The sequence below is a fragment of the Myotis yumanensis genome, unplaced genomic scaffold, assembly GCF_028538775.1.
Source record: "Myotis yumanensis isolate MYYU_CA2020_CCGP unplaced genomic scaffold, mMyoYum1.0.hap1 SCAF_23, whole genome shotgun sequence".
NCBI lineage: Eukaryota > Metazoa > Chordata > Mammalia > Chiroptera > Vespertilionidae > Myotis > Myotis yumanensis.
This window is the reverse complement of record NW_027223774.1, coordinates 6,973,502-6,990,253: the sequence shown is the minus strand read 5'-3', so window position 1 is coordinate 6,990,253 and position 16,752 is coordinate 6,973,502. Positions and strand designations below refer to the sequence as shown.

General features: G+C 42.8%; 1 protein-coding gene across 1 annotated transcript; it reads left to right on the top strand.

Moving 5' to 3' along the window:
• Positions 1-897: 897 nt before the first annotated feature.
• Positions 898-16,752, top strand: LOC139000319 (zinc finger protein 665-like). Its single transcript, XM_070402555.1, has 5 exons — positions 898-1,035; positions 3,911-4,060; positions 5,225-5,351; positions 14,432-16,466; positions 16,605-16,752. The coding sequence occupies exons 1-5, from the start codon at positions 898-900 to the stop codon at positions 16,750-16,752; spliced, it is 2,598 nt and encodes an 865-aa protein (XP_070258656.1).

Genomic DNA, 16,752 nt, shown 5'->3' with positions numbered 1-16,752 from the left:
GGTTGTTTGAATTTGCATCTCTGTGATGATCATACATTTTGAGCATTTTTTCACCTGTCTCTTGGCCATCTTATCCCCAGTGCAGCCCAGGCAGAGCTGCCCTTTGGATGGCATCAGAAGCAGATGCCTTTCAAGTATGAGTGTCTGTTTTGTGCCATTCACTTTCTACGATGCATTCAGTGGAGGCAGGTTACAGCGAGTTAGAGACATGAGCAACCTCTGCAAGTTATAGGGGACCTGAAGGAGACACATTCCAAATGTCCTGAATGAAGAAACAATGCCTGCCATTCAGAATGAGCAGGTCCTGAAGAAAGATTTGCAAAACCAGCAGCTAAAGGAATCCAGTCATGTGCACCAGAAATGAATTTGCCCCAGAAATCACCTCCCCTTAAGGCGCTGGAGGACACTTAATATACTTGGTGTGTTCTTGGGCTATTTGCCCCTGAATCCAGTCCTGGATGCAACTGAGAAGATACAGGATCCTGGCCTCAGAAAGCAGAAACTACATTACCCAGAAGTCTGTGCAAGAAATGCCTGCAGCCTGAACCAATGGAGGCTCAGAAAAGCCATTTCCCCTTGGCTGCTTCTGTAGGGCAGGACCCGTAGCTTTTGTAGTGAGATTTTGCCTTATCAGGTTTTTGAATAATGGGACTGTGATGAGAGAGCAGCCTGCACTGGCATTAGGGTCTGGTGTCCACAGTAACCAGGGGCCCTGATGGAGGTTGAGGGTGAGGAAGATGTGTAAGAGTAGAATTACTGGTTCTGAGAGAGACAACTCTGGTTTCAATTGTCTCAATTCTGACAGCATGATGTGACCTTTGAGGACATTGCCTGTACTTCTCCAGAAAGGAATGGAGCCTCCTTGATGAGGGTCAGAGACAGCTGTATCTGAACGTGATGCTGGAGAATTTTGAAATTCTGTCCTCCCTGGGTAATACCGTCACTGTCACCAGTGACCTGAACGTGGCAAATTGGTTTCAGCAGTACATCAGAAAGTTCATACACCATGACCAAGTAGGAATTATCCCACGGATGGTACAATATCTGCAAATGGATAAACGTGATACATCACATAAACAAATTGAAATGAGCAGGTCCTTAAGAAAGATATGCAGTAGAAACCATGATGGCGGCATAGGTAAACACTGGAGATTGCTGCCTCGCACAGCCACTTCAAAAATACAACTAAAAGATGGAACAGACATCATCCTGAACCACAGGGAGGCTGGCTGAGTGGAAATTCTACAACTAGAAGGAAAGAGAAAAGCATACCGAGACTCAGAGGAGGCACAGTACGAAAGTAAAATACTAAGGTGCAGAGGTGCATGCGGAGTGGGCTGGCGGTTGAGGGCGGGGTAGTCGTTTTCAATCGGGAGGGAGTCTCAGGCTCTGAGCTCCAGTTCTGGGCGAGTCTCTAGGGACCCAGACTCATACGGGAGAAGCGGGACTGTCTGGCATGGGTCTGGGTCGGACACCGAGGGCAGCTTTCTCTCTGAGGGGCTTGCAGTGATTACCCGAACACTGAGAAGCAAAGCCTCTGAGGTCAAGACTGAGATCAGCCATAACTGCTAGCCCTGCCCTGTTGATCCCCTGGGACCTGCACCGCCCAAGCCCTGCAGGGAGGCTTTTGCTGGATAGCCGCAGGCAAAGGCTAGATTAGCACCTCCCTAGAGTTCCAGGAGCCAGGAAGCCCAGTGGTCAGAGTGGGACCATCCAGTTTGCAGCTCCATAGAACCATAAAAGACACACTCAGGGGACAAACTCAGTGAGCTCCAAAGCCCCATTGAAGCAAGTCTTGCAAGTGCTGTGTCTCCAGCACAGAAGTTCTCCCACTGCAGACACAGCTGATTCTCACAGCCAATTGGCCTGGAGGTCAATTCCTCCCAGTGATAACTACAACAATCAAGGTTTAATTACAACAAGGCTGTGCACAAAGCCCACAAGGGGGTGCACCAAGAATGTCTACCTCAGGTGATTGGGAAACTTAGCACAGAAAGGCACTCTATCTACACAGTGAAGCATAAAAAATGCCGAGACAAAGAAACAGGACACAAACACACAAACGACAGAAATGGAGGAAAGCAAACTGCTGGATATAGAGTTCAAAACCACACTTTTAAGGTCTTTAAAGAACTGTCTAGAAGCTGCCGATAAATTTAATAAGGCCCTTGAAAAGACTGGTGAGACCGTCGATAAATGTAGTGAGATCTTCAAGAAATCTAGTGAAACCCTCGATGTTGTGATAAAGAACCAACTAGAAATTAAGCATACACTGACTGAAATAAAGAATATTATACAGACTCCCAACAGCAGATCAGAGGATCGCAAGAATGAAGTCAAAGATTTGAAATACCAAGAAGCAAGAAACAACCAACAGGAAAAGCAAAATGAAAAAATAATATAAAAATACGAAGATAGCATAAGGAGCCTCTGGGACAGCTTCAAGTGTACCAACATCCAAATTATAGGGGTGCCAGAAGAAGAGAGGGAGCAAGATATTGAAAACCTATTTGAAGAAATAATGACAGAAAACTTCTCCTACCTGATGAAAGAAATACACTTCCAAGTCCAGGAAGGGCATGGAACCCCAAACAAAAGGAATCCAAAGAGGACCACACCAAGACACATCATAATTAAAATGCCAAGAGCAAAAGACAAAGAGAGAATCCTCAAAGCAGCAAGAGAAAGAAAATCAGTTACCTACAAGGGAGTACCCAAAGGAATGTCAGCTGATTTCTCAACAGAAACTTTGCAGAACAGAAGGGAGTGGCAAGAAATATTCAAAGTGATGAATACCAAGAACCTACAACCAAGACTACTTTATCCAGCAAAGCTATCATTCAGAAGTGAAGGCCAGATAAAGAGCTTCACAGATAAGAAAAAGCTAAAGGAGTTCATCACCACCAGTATTATATGAAATGCTGAAAGGTATCCTTTAAGAAGAGGAAGAGGAAGAAAAAGGTAAAGATACGAATTATGAACAACAAATACACATCTATCAACAAGTGAATCTAAAAACCAAGTGAATAAATAATCTGATGAACAGTATGAACTGGTGATTGTAATAGAATCAGAGACATAGAAAGGGAATGGACTGACTAGTCTTGGGGGGGAGGGGTGTGGGGGTGAGTGAAGAGATTAGACAATAATCGTGCACCTATGGATGAGGACAGTGGGTGGGGAGTGAGGCCGGAAGGTGGGGTGGGAACTGGGTGGAGGGGAGTTATGGTGGGAAAAAGAGTAACTTATGTAATAATCTGTACAATAAAGATTTAATTTTAAAAAAATAAAATAAAAAGCAAAAAAAAAAAAAAAGAAAGGGAATGGACTGACTATTCTTCGGGGTGGGGGAAGGGGTGTGAGGGGTGGGGGAAGAGGTTGGACAATAATCGTGCACCTATGGATGAGGACAGTGGGTGGGGAGTGAGGGCGGATGTTGGGGTGGGAACTGGGTGGAGGGGAGTTATGGTGGGAAAAAAGAGGAACCAATGTAATAATCTGAACAATAAAGATTTAATTAAAAAAAAAGAAAGAAAGATATGCAGCCTAACCGGTTTGGCTCAGTGGATAGAGGGTTGGCCTGAGGACTGAAGGGTCCCAGTTTCGGTTCCGGTCAAGGGCATGTACCTTGGTTGCGGGCACATCCCCAGTAGGGGTTGTGCAGGAGGCAGCTGATGGATCTCTCCCATCGATGTTTCTGATTCTCTATCTCTCTCCCTTCTTCCTTGTAAAAAAATCAATAAAATATATTTAAAGAAAAAAAAAGAAAAAGATATGCAAAACCAGCCCCTAAAGGAAGCGACTTAGGTGCACCAGAAACAAACTGGCCCCGGCAATCACCTCCCCTGAAGGCGCTCGAGGATACTTAATATACTTGGTGTGTTTTTCGGCTATTTGTCCCTAAATCTAGTCCTGGATGCAGCTGAGAAGATACAGGATCCTGGCCTTGGAGCAGAGAAACTACATTACCCAGAAGTCTATGCAAGAAATGCCTCCAGGCTTAACCAATGGAGGCTCAAAAAAGGCATTTAGGGGTAGCTGCTTCTCAAGGTCGGGACCGGTAATCCTCTTGAGGAGATTTTGTCTTTTCGGGTTTTTGTCTCAGGCGGTGAGGTTTTCCTAGTTCACAGTGGGGAGGCGAAGGCTGGAGAGTTCTGCTCCCCGCCACACAGCCAAAGGTCAGAGCCTCCGGTGGTGCTCACAGCTCTCACGTGGGATTGAAGCTCGGAGTCACCGCCCAGACCCACGCCAGGGCCGGGACAGGGACCGCCATTCCTGCAGCGGCTTCTGCTCCCGCCCGGCTCAGCCCACAGAGGGCAATGGCGGCGCCCCCGCTGAGGAGACGGGGTGAGGTGAGTTCGATCCCCCAGGCCCTCACCGCCTCCTCACACAGACACCACAGCCTGGGGAGGGCGCCTGTCCCGTCCTGCAGCTCAGTCCCGCGTGGAGGACCGTGAGGAAGGCGGAGGGGAGAGAGGAGTGTTGTGGCTTCTGAGGACACAGCAAGTGCGGGGCAGAGAGGACGGGGGTGACTTGCATGTGAAGGTCCCTGAGGATGTGGCTGTGAGTATTGACGGAAAGAGCAGAGGCTGCAGGGAGGACGGCACAGACTCATTCGGGGCTTTCCCGGCTGTGGGTCCGTCAGGGGCCTGGGGTGGTCCTGGATCCGGCTGGACTACAAGCTCTCTACACGCCATATGCCAGGTTCATGGGTGAGTCCAGCGAGACCCAGTGGCATTGGAGCAGGAAGGGGGCAGAGCTGAGGGAGTGAACCTGGGGTCTGAACATGGGAAGGGGATAAACATTACACTGCTGTGCACACCTGGAGGAAGTGTGAGCTGATGGTCCCCGGGACCTGGTGTGGGGACTTAAAGGTGAAGCATAAACCCACGCTTGGCTTTGTCTTGGAGGCAGGATCTGGGAGACTGCAGTGGTGTTGCCTGGCAGGAAGGCTGGGGCCCTGCAGGCATCGCCCAGACCTTAAATGGCATTGCTTGCTCCCCTCCCTTTCTCCAAACTTTCCGACCCAATCAGGCTGCTCTGCTGAGGGCCATGTAGTGAGTAATGGGACTGTGATGAGAGAGCAGCCTGCACTGGCATTAGGGCCTGGTGTCCACACTAACCAGGGGCCCTGGAGGAGGTTGAGGGGGGGAAGTTGGGTAAAGAGTAGAATTACTGATTCTCAGAAAGTCAACTCTGGGTTTAATTGTCTCAATTCTGACAGGTTGGTGTGACCTTTGAGGACATTGCCCTGTACTTTTCCAGGGAGGAATGGAGCCTCCTTGATGAGGGTCAGAGGCAGCTGTACCTGAATGTGATGCTGGAGAACTTTGAACTTATATCCTCCCTGGGTAAGACCCTCACTCTCACCAGTGACCTGGACTTGGCCTTTTGATTTCCCAGACCCCATTCCTCAGGGTGTGCTCTGTCCTCCCATGTAGACTGTGGTACTGCTTGATTTTCTAGTTTCCTGTGTAGTTGCTGTCCTCAGGAGGGTTGGTCTGTTTCCACTGCTTCCTTCTATTCCTGAAGTCCCAATGCTCCCTGGTCTTCTAAGTGCACAGGAACGGACTTGTGGTTGGTAGTGTTACAGGAAGCCTAAGGGATTCCACCTTGATCAGTGAGGAAAGCATTTTCTATATTCCATGGTCATGTATATATATTTTCCCAAGAATTGTCTGTACATTCTTATCCTATTTGTTAACTGTATTGTTTGGTTAAAGAGTCTTTTGATTACCTTGTATATTTTATACATTAACTAGAGCCCTGATGAAGGGATTCGTGCCCTGGTGGGGTCGCTTCGCCTGTCCTGCGACCTCTCGCAATCCGGGACCCCTTGGGGGATGTTGGACTGCTGATTTTGGCCCGATCCCCGCAGGCCAGGCCGAGGGACCCCACCAGTGCACAGATCTGTGCACTGGGCCTCCACTATGCATATAAGATCTTTGGTTAATCTTTTCCTGTTCTCCCCACTTCCCATTTCCCTCTGACATTCATGAGTCTGTTCCATGTTTCCATGCCTGTGCTTTGAGCATCTGCCCCCGTTAGTCAGTTTGCGACATACCTACTGGTCAAACGGTTGGTCGGTCGATTACACTTTTATATATATAGATTGCTTGTTACATGCAAAACACATATATTTGCATGTGTTTAATTGTGCTTATCAGATACTGCTCTCCCAGGCCCGCTTTTCTGTGAAGTCCATAATTTTGGAAACAGTGCATTCAGCAGTCTAGTGCAACCATTTTTCTAGCTAGCTCAGTTGCTTGTTACTAGTGTTTAGCAATAAGTACTTTTAATGAAGTTGTCTCCAGTTGGCTTTTGAGACACAATCATTGCATTATTAGCCTGCAGTATAGTGTTAACATACCTTTATTATTCCCTGGGCACTCCACCTATTTGTGTGAATTTGTTTAAGCTGCAATATTCTCGTTACTGTGCCGATCAGAACAGAATCCACAATCCCTCCAAGCGATTCCCTCATATGACTTGGGAGTATTTCCTTCCGTTCTCTAGACTTCCTTTCATTTCATTTTGTTTATTGCTGTTGTGCTGTGAAGAAGCTTTTTTTATTTTTTTTATTTCTTCCACTCTGGACTGTTTTTTTTTTTTTTTCTATTTTGTCTGACAATTGTTGTACATTCAGAAACTCCTGTCTAAAACAAATCTCCAAACCTTTTTCTCTAAGTTGTCCTGAGCAGTTTTAAGTTTTATTGCTGATATTTAATTGTGTCCTGCAGGTTGTCTTAAATTTTATCAGTGATGTCCAGTATAGTTATTTTACATGTGACTATTGATTTTTAGAAGCACCATTCATTGAAGAAACTATCTTTCCCTTCTTTTGTTTCTTGCAGCTTTGACAAAGATGACTTAAAAGGATGTGCCTGGGTTCATTTCTGTGTTTTCTGTTCTGTTCTGCTGATATATGTGCCTGTATTTCTGCAACAACACAGTTTGCTTGCTTTCTCTTTGAAATAAAGTCAAGTCAGAAAGTATGATGCCACCAGCTTTGTTCTTGCTGGTTTGTTTTTGCTATTTGAGATTTTTAGTTCCATACATTTCAAGATTCTCTTTTCATTTCTTCATAAAATACCATAAAAATTATCCTCAGCATTGCATTAATCTATAGCATGCATTGCGTACTATGGATATCTTCACTATATTTCTTTTTAAAAATTCTTCAATGTTTAAAGTATTACATATTGTATTATATGTGTGTCTTCTTTCCCCCATTGAACACAAATGAGTGAGATGATGTGATATTTTTTTTTTAATTAAATCTTTATTGTTCAGATTATTACATTTGTTCCTCTTTTTTCCCCCCATAACTCCCCTCCTTCCAGCTCCCACCCCACCCTCCACCCTCACTCCCCACCCACTGTGTTCATCCATAGGTGCATGATTTTTGTCCAGTCACTTCCCGCATCTCCCACACCCCTTTTTCCCCCAAGAATAGTCAGTCTATTCCCTTTCTATGTCCCTGATTCTATTATAATCACCAGTTCATTCTGTACATCAGGTTATTTATTCACTTGATTCTTAGATTCATTTGTTGATAGATGCATGTTTGTTGTTCATAATTTGTATCTTTACCTTTTTCTTCTTCTTCCTCTTCTTAAAGGATACCTTTCAGCATTTCATATAATACTGGTTTGGCGGTGATGAACTCTAGCTTTTCCTTATCTGTGAAGCTCTTTATCTGACCTTCAATTCTGAATGATAGCTTTGCTGGATAAAGTAATCTTGGTTGTAGGTTCTTGGTATTCAGCACTTTGAATATTTCTTGCCATTCCCTTCTGGCCTGCAAAGTTTCTGTTGAGAAATCAGCTGACAGTCGTATGGGTATTCCCTTGTAGGTAATTGAGTCTCTTTCTCTTGCTGCTTTTAAGATTTTCTCTTTGTCTTTTGCTCTTGGCATTTTAATGATGATGTGTCTTGGTGTGGTCCTCTTTGGATTCCTTTTGTTTGGGGTTCTCTGCGCTTCTTGGACCTGTAAGTCCATTTCTTTCTCCAGATGGGGGAAGTTTTCTGCCATTATTTCTTGAAATAGGTTTTCAATATCTTGCTGTCTCTCATCTTCTGGCACTCCAATGACTCTGATATTAGACCGCTTAAAGCTGTCCCAGAGGCTCCTTACACTATCTTCACACTTTCGGATTCTTTTTTCATTTTGCTTTTCCAATTGGGTGTTTTTTGTCGAATCTTTGGTTTGATTATTGTACTCCTCTGGTCTGCTATTGGGTATAATATTCTTTATTTCAGTCCGTGTATGCTTACTTTCTAATTTCTTTATCGTAGCATCGAGGGTCTCATTAGTTTTCGTGAGGCTCTGCACAAATTTATGGCAAGCCCTCAAAATTGCGATTCTTAGCTCCATATCCTCCATTTCTGTCATGTTTTTTTGTCTCCGCATCTTTTATGCTTTCTTGGTGCACCCCCTTGTGGTCTCTGTGAGCAGTCTTGTTCTAGCCAAGCCTTAATTGTTGTAGTTAACACTAGAGGGGTTTGACCACCAGGCCGACTGGCTATAGGAATCAGCTGTATGGAAAACATCTGCCCTCTGGGGAGGCGCTAATCCAGCCTTTGCCTGAGGCGATCGGCAAATGGCTGTGCGCAGGGTTTGGGCGGGGTGGGCTCAACAGGGCGGGCGGAGGGAGCAGTTATGGCCACGCTCAGTCCCGTTCCCAGAGGCTCTGCTTCTCAGAACCCCGGCAGCCGCTGCAAACCTCGGAGAGAAAGCTGCCCTCAGGTTCCAACTGATGCCGGATAATCCCGCTTCTCCCATTTGAGTCTGGGTCCCTAGAGACTCGCCCAGATCAGGAGCCCAGAGTCTGAGACTCCCTCCCGACAGAAAACGACAACCGCGCCCTCAGCCACCAGCCCGCTTTGCGCGCGCACCTCGGTACCTTTGTATTTTCCACACTACGCCGCCTCTGAGCCTCGATTTGCTGTTCTCTTTCCTTCTAGTTGTAGAGTCTCTCTTCAGCCAGCCTTCCTGTGGTTCTGGGTGATGTCCGTTCAGTCTTTTAGTTGTATTTTTGAAATGGTTGTTTGCGGCAGCGGTCTCCGGTGTTTACCTACGCCGCCATCTTCGATTCTCTCGATGATGTGATATTTATCTTTCTCCGACTGGCTTATTTTGCTTAGCATAATACTCCCCAGGACCATCCATTCTGTTTCAAATGATTTGAGTTTCTTCTTTTTACAGCAGCATAGTATTTCATTGTGTTGATGTTCCACAGTTTTTGAATCCATTCATCTACTGATCTTAGGTATGGGAAATTGTGCTGCTGTTCACATAGGGTGCATAATGTCCTTTCTAATTGGTGTTTCTGATTTCTTGGGATATGTTGCTAGAAGTGTGATTACTGGGTCAAATGGGAATTCCATTTATAAATTTTATGGAAACTGTACTATTTTGCACAGTGTCAGCACCAGTCTGCATTCCCATCAGTCATGCACAAGGATCCCTTATGTCCACTTTCTCACCAGGACTTGTCTTTTTTCCGTTAGTTGAGATAGCCATCCTGACAGGTGTGAGATGATATCTCATTGTCGTTTTGATTTGCATCTCTCAGATAATTAGTGACTTTAGGCATGTTTTCATCTGTCTCTCGGCCCTCTGCAGTTTCAGCTTAGAAAAGTGTCTATTTAAGTCTTTTGCTCATTTTTTGATTGGATCGTTTATCTTCTTTTTGTTAAGATGTATGAGTTCCCTGTAAATTTTGGAGATTAAACCCAGCGATAACATTGGCAAATAATGTGCACCCATGCAGTGGGCTTTCTTGTTTTTTGTTGATGGTTTCATTTGTTATGCAGAAGCTTTTTATTTTGATGTAGTGCCATCTGTTTATTTTTTCTTTCTTTCCATTGCCCTCAGAGCTGTACTTGTAAAGATACTGCTAGGACATATGTCTGATATTTTGCTGCCTGTGGATCCTTCTAAAATATTATGGTTTCCCCTCTTACATTTAAGTCCTTTTCCCATTTTTTAGTCTTTTTTTTGTATATCTTATATGTTGGTGGTCTAGTTCTATTTTATGCATGTATCTGTCCAGTTTTCCCAACACCATTTATCGAAGGGACTGTCTTGATTCCATGGTATGCTATTTCCCTCCTTTGTGAAACATTGAGCATAAGGGCTTGGGTTGATTTCTGTGTTCTCAGTTCTGTTGTATTCTTCTACGTGTCTGTTGTTGTGCGAGAACCAGGCATTTTTGTGCTATTGCTTGGTATCTGATCTTGTGATTCCTCCAACTTTGTTCTTCTTTCTCAAGATTGCTGTGCCTATTTGGTTGTTCTTTTTTTATTATTCCATATGAATTTTTTGAAGAGTTTATTATATGTTTGTGAAATATGCCCTTGGCATCTTAATGGGTATTGCGTTGAGTCTGTAGATTTGTTTGGGTAGTATGGACATTTTATTGATGTTGAATCTACCAATCCACGAACACGGTATATTCTTTCATTTGTTTATATCGTCGTCTATCTCTTTTTTTCAACTTCTTGTACTTTTCTGAGTACAATGTGGCCTTGACTTACGAGTGTCCCAACTAAGGGGTTTTTCGAGATAGGAGCCGTCTCTTGGCCACTTTTTTGCTTTGAGTTGTGAGCTAAAATTCGGGTTACGAGCCAGCTTCAGATACCCCACCGCTAGTTGGCGCAGCGAACATCACAGTGAACACCACAACATCAGCCCAGCATCACGTGTCTCACTCATTCACTTTAATGATTTGACATACGAGTAATTTTGAGTTATAAGCTCTATCACAGAACGAATTAAACTCATAAGTCAAGGCCCCACTGTACAGGTCTTTGACCTCCTTACCTAAGACTGTTCCTCGGTATCCTAATATTTTTATTGCAGTGGTAGATAGGATTGTTTGTTTCTCTTTCTGTGAGTTGATTATTGGTGTATAAAAAAGACATAGATTTGCGGGTGTTAATTTTGTATCCTGCTACATTGCTGAATGCATTTATTATATTTAGTAGTTTTTCACGGAAACTTTAGTGTTTTCCATGTACAATATTATATCATCTGCTAATAATGACCGTTTTACTTCTTCTTTTCCAATTTGGATGCCTTTCATTTCTTCTTCTTGTCTGATTTCTATGGCTAGCACTTCCAGTCTTATATCAAACAGGAGTGGTACAAGTGGGCATCGCTCTCTTCTTTCTGTTCTTAGGGAAAATGGTTTTAGTTTTTGCCCTTGAGTGTGATACTGGCTGTAGGTTTGTCACATAAGGCTTTTATTATGTTGAGGTATGATCCCCGTACTCTCACTTTGCTGAGAGTTTTTCTCAAGAAAGGGTGTTAGATTTTGTCAAATGGTTTTTCTGCATCAATTGATATGATTGTGATTTTTGTCTCATTTTGTTTTTATGATGCATCATATTTATTGGTTTGCAGATACAGTGCCATCCTTTCATCCACAAATTAAATCCCACTTGGTCATGGTGTATGTTCTTTCTAATGAAATGGATCTGATTTGCTGGAATAATGTTGAGGATTTTTGACTGCATCTAGCTGCTGTGAAGAAGACACCCCTGTGGTACAGGATTTGCTTCAGTTGGGCTTTGGTGCTCAGTGAGTCTGCCCCTTGAGTGTGTGGCTTATGGATATGAAGAGTTGTCAGCTGCTATGGTATGACACTGACCACTGGGTACGCTGGCTCTTGGTTCTCCTGGGAGGTGTAAAGTCAGCCACTCTCTGGAGACACCCAGCTGGATCTACAGAGAGATTTGTAGATTCTCCTCTTTGTATCGGGTTTGGAAATGCCCTGATGAGGCCCAGCCTTGAATTAAGGGAGGCTAGTGCTGCTGTCCCATCTTGGTCCTTTATTGATAGGTTTGGGGCTCCCAGACCCAACTGCAAGTTTTTTGACAGGATTTATCCTGACAAGACAGGCCATTCATATAGAAAAGGTGCTGCACATAGCTTGGGTGGGGTTTTAAATGGGATAAAGTGAAGGAATCCTAAGGAAAAACTGAAATGGTTGTCAATCAGACTTGAGACCTGGGATGTCCCAATGTAGGTATAATGACCTCTGTGAGCACCTCTGTCTGGGAGAAGGCCGCCCCTTAGTTCCTGCCCCATGCCAGTCAGTCCAGTTTCTCCTCACATATATCTTTGTCTGCCCCTCCACCCCAGGACTTCCTGGAGGTCAGAGGAAGCGGTTGCTTGTAAGTTGAGTATTCTCATTTCGTAACATCAACCTCTGTTGTGATGCTTTGAGGTTCATAATGTCAGGTGTAACATCTTACGTTTCATTTCTTTTTTCATTTCGTTGAGGTTTGTTTTCTTTTTTGCTTATTTGTTTTTGTTTTTTGTTTTAGTCTAGATTAGGGGTGGGCAACCTTTTTGTGAGTGCCTGCCAAAACCAGCAAAATCTCTCACTCCAAATTCTGCGTCCCAACCCTAATTTTTGAGAACATGTTATGCCTACTTGATATCTCTTAATATGTACGTATGTAAAGAATCTTGAATAAAATAAATTCATTCCAGCGACAAAAACACAGAATGTGATGATGAAAAATACATTTAGTGTTTAAAGTATACATGTTATGTTAAATTATTTATCTAAGATGCACCTACACTGAATTTATCTGAAAAATAAAAAAGTCGATATTAAGAAAAAAATTGTAAATGGAAGATTATAAGAGAGGGTTTCACATGCCAGCATGTGCTAGGTGTTGCCCACCCTTGGTCTAGATCAAGGTTTACCAATTTTTGTATTTGAGAAAGGTACCTGTTAGGTACTTTTTAAATTTTGCCTCATCTCCCTTTAATTGATGCTTGTTCAGATATTTCTTGTGTCATTTCTTTGCAGTCTTTCAGTTTACTTTCTTGTTTTGTTTATCGATTCCTGAGATGGAAGGTTAGGTTTTTTGAGATCTTTTTTCATAATGTAGGCATGTTTCCCTATAAAGTTTCCTCTTAGAATTGTATTTTCTGAATTTTAAACATGCTTTTGATAGGTTGTCTTTTTTTTTTTTTTTTTTTTTTTTACTTTCTCAGTAGATTGTTTTGATTTAAGTTTTGGGTTTGGCTACCTTGAAATTGTTATTTATATATTTATTATTGCTTTCAGATAGAGAAAAAGAGAGATGGAGAGAGAGAGAAAGAGAGAGAAAGAGAGAGAAACATCAGTGAGAGAAAGAAACATCAATTGGCTGCCTTCTGTACATAAGCTAACTGGAAATGGAACCCACATTCTGATATGTGCCTTGACTGCGAATTGAATCCTCGACCCTTTGAACTCAGGATGATGCTCCAACAAATTGAGCCATACTGGCCAAGGCATCCTGAGGTTTTTAAACACACACATTTCCAGGTTTTGTTGTAGAACAGGCCACTGGGGTCAATGATAGCTGAAGCACAGTGTCTGCTGGAGGTAACTCTGACCCTTGTTTTTGACTGTCGGTATTTCCACCCAGTCTTTCCAGTCATTCTTTCTGTACAGTTCTCCTTTATTTGTGTCTGTAATACTTTTTGTCTTCATGGTACTCTTATTCCATTTTCCTATGGGGTTTTTGTTTATGGAAAGCTGTCTACTTACACTGGGATGAAGGAAGAAGCGCATATCTCTGATCCTGCCATCTTGCTGATGTCACTCACATTTTTCTTTTGACTGTGATTTCATTTGTCCTTTGTTGTTCTGCCACAGTATTGACCCTCCATGTTCTTTGCATCATTTATTGCAAGCAATGCCTCATCAGAGAAGAAACACAACTTTATGAATGACACAGTGGACCCCAGGCAATCTTTCTTTGGGGAAGGGTCACTGGGGAGGAATTCACGACAGGCCTTTGTTACATTCATAGGTAGAAAGCCAGTGTTTTGTTACACTTGTTCATTCCTCAACGAATTAAGCTTGTTTGTGCTTATTGTTGATACTTTGCCAACTATTTAGTTCTAATTATGATCATCTGTACTTAGAGTCCCAGATCACAGATAACCTTCACCTGTCTTGACTTTGCACCTCTGCCTCTTTCACAGGTCTCTCTGTACTGCAAGCCAACATTGGTTCAGGCCTTCAGAACCTTGGAGAAAACACGGGTTGTTATATTGAAGTTGTATATCCTGTGATCTAATAGAAATAATTTTTAGTGCTTTGAGCAACTTGAAATTATTCCACAGAGACTCACATGGTCAGATGTAAGGTCCTAAAGGAAGCCATTTTTGCAAGAACAATGAGTAGAGCCTTCCTCTCTTGTATCTACTCATATGCCTCTGTCCCTCTCTTGGTGAGATTTTCATCACTGACTGACTTTAGGGGCCACGTTATTTATAACAGCAGTTTTCTCACTGTCTAACTCACGCATCTTGAAAATGCAATCATGCCTGGACAGGACAGTTTATCATTCGTGTTGAAGATAATCTGTTTTCATAAGGTCAACAAGTACCTCACCAGTATTTACTTTTATACAGGTTGCTGCTGTGGCGCAGAGAATGTGGAGGCACCGACTGAGCAGAACATTTCCGTTAGAGTGTCACAGGGAAGGAATCCCAGGGAAGCCATGTCTTTCCTGAACAGCCACCCCTGTGAGAGTTGTGGAATAATCTTGGGAAACATTTTCCACGTGATGGAGCTGCAGGGAACACAACAAGGACAGATACCGTTGAAGTGTGGGGCATGTGCAACACGGTTTTATTTCACTGTAAAATTTCACCAGCAGCATGTGAGAAAGAAGTCTTTCATTAGAAGTATGGACAGAATCTCACTTGCAAACAGCTGCAAGTTCAATGTGTCCCAGAATCGTTTCACCTGCAGGAAAGTTGGGCGGGGTGTCCTTACCGAATCAGGACATTTCCACCTAAAGGCCCCTCAGACCAGGGACAGTCCAAATGCTATTTCAACTCCTGGGATGATGTTTCAAAGGAGAGAAAATTGTTACACCAGGAAAGAATGTAAGAAAGACATTAGATGGACCCACATGTTTATTCAGGAAAAGGGGGTCCATGTTGGAAAGCAATGTTTTGTGTTCTCTGAATGTGAAAAATCTTTTGCAACTAATGCTCACTTTCATAATCATCAGAGAGTTCACACAGGAGAAAATCCTAATCAATGCTCTGAATGTGGAAAAACTTTTACCACTAACGCCAATCTTCGTAGACATCAGAGAGTTCACACTGCTGAAAAGCCTTATCAATGCACTGAATGTGGAAAAACTTTTACCACTAACGCCAATCTTCGTAGACATCAAAGAGTACACACTGGAGAAAAGCCTTATAAATGTAGTGAATGTGGGAAAGCTTACACCAGTAGTAATAAACTTTATCGTCATCAGAGAGTGCACACTGGAGAGAGACCTTATCATTGCAGTGAATGTGGGAAGTCTTTTATCACTAGATCAGAACTTCATTGTCATCAGAGAGGTCACACTAGAGAAAGGCCTTATCAGTGCAGTGAATGTGGAATATCTTTTAAAACTAACTCTAACCTTCATAATCATCAGAGAATTCATACAGGAGAAAAGCTTTATCAATGTAGTGAATGTGGAAAAACTTTTACAGATATCAAGGGTCTCCAATGTCATCGGAGAGTTCACACTGCAGAAAATCCTCATAAATGCAGTGACTGTGGAAAATCTTTTATTGCTAGGGCTACACTACAATATCACCAGAGAGTTCACACAGGAGAAAAGCCTCATAAATGCAGTGAATGTGGGAAGTCTTTTACCAATAAGTCCGACCTTCGTATTCATCAGAGAGTTCATATAGGAGAAAAGCCTTTTAAATGCAGTGAATGTGGAAAGTCTTTTATCACCAGCAGTATACTTTATCGTCATCAGAGAGTTCATACAGGAGAAAAGCCTTATAAATGCACTGAATGTGGGAAATCTTTTACAAGTAAGGCCTACCTTCCTAGTCACCAGAGAGTTCACACTGGAGAAAAGCCTTATAAATGCAGTGAATGTGGGAAATCTTTTACTGCTTGGGGTACACTACAATATCACCAGAGAGTTCACACTGGAGAAAAGCCTTATAATTGCAGTGAATGTGGGAAATCTTTTACCAGTAAGTCCAATCTTTGCACTCATCAGAGACTTCATACAGGAGAAAAGCCTTTTAAATGCAGTGAATGTGGAAAGTCTTTTACCAGTAAGTCCTATCTTCCCACTCATCAGAGACTTCATACAGGAGAAAAGCCTTTTAAATGCAGTGAATGTGGAAAGTCTTTTATCACCAGCAGTATACTTTATCGTCATCAGAGTGTTCATACAGGAGAAAAGATTTATAAATGCACTGAATGTGGGAAGTCTTTTAAAACTAAGGCATACTTCCACAGTCATCAGAGAGTTCACACTGGAGAAAACCCTTATAAATGCACTGAATGTGGGAAATTTTTTACCACTAAGGCCCACCTTCACAGACATCAGAGAGTTCATACTGGAGAAAAGCTTTATAAATGCAGCGATTGTGAGAAATCTTTTACCTGGAGCATTGACCTTCATCATCATCAGTGTTCACAGAGGAAAAAAGTCTTATCAATGCAGTGAATGTGGGAAATCTTTTGCAGGTTGCAATGGTCTCCAATAATATCTAAGTTCTTACAAGCGAAAAGCCTTATAAATGCATTAACTGGGAAATTTTATACCAGTTTCACCAAACTTCACCATCATCAGACAGTTCATACAGGAGAAAATGCTTATAAATGCAGTGAATGTGGACAATCTTTTACAACTAACTCTCACCTTAATTGTCATCAGAGAGTTCATATACAAGAAAGTCGTAATGAGTGTAATTAA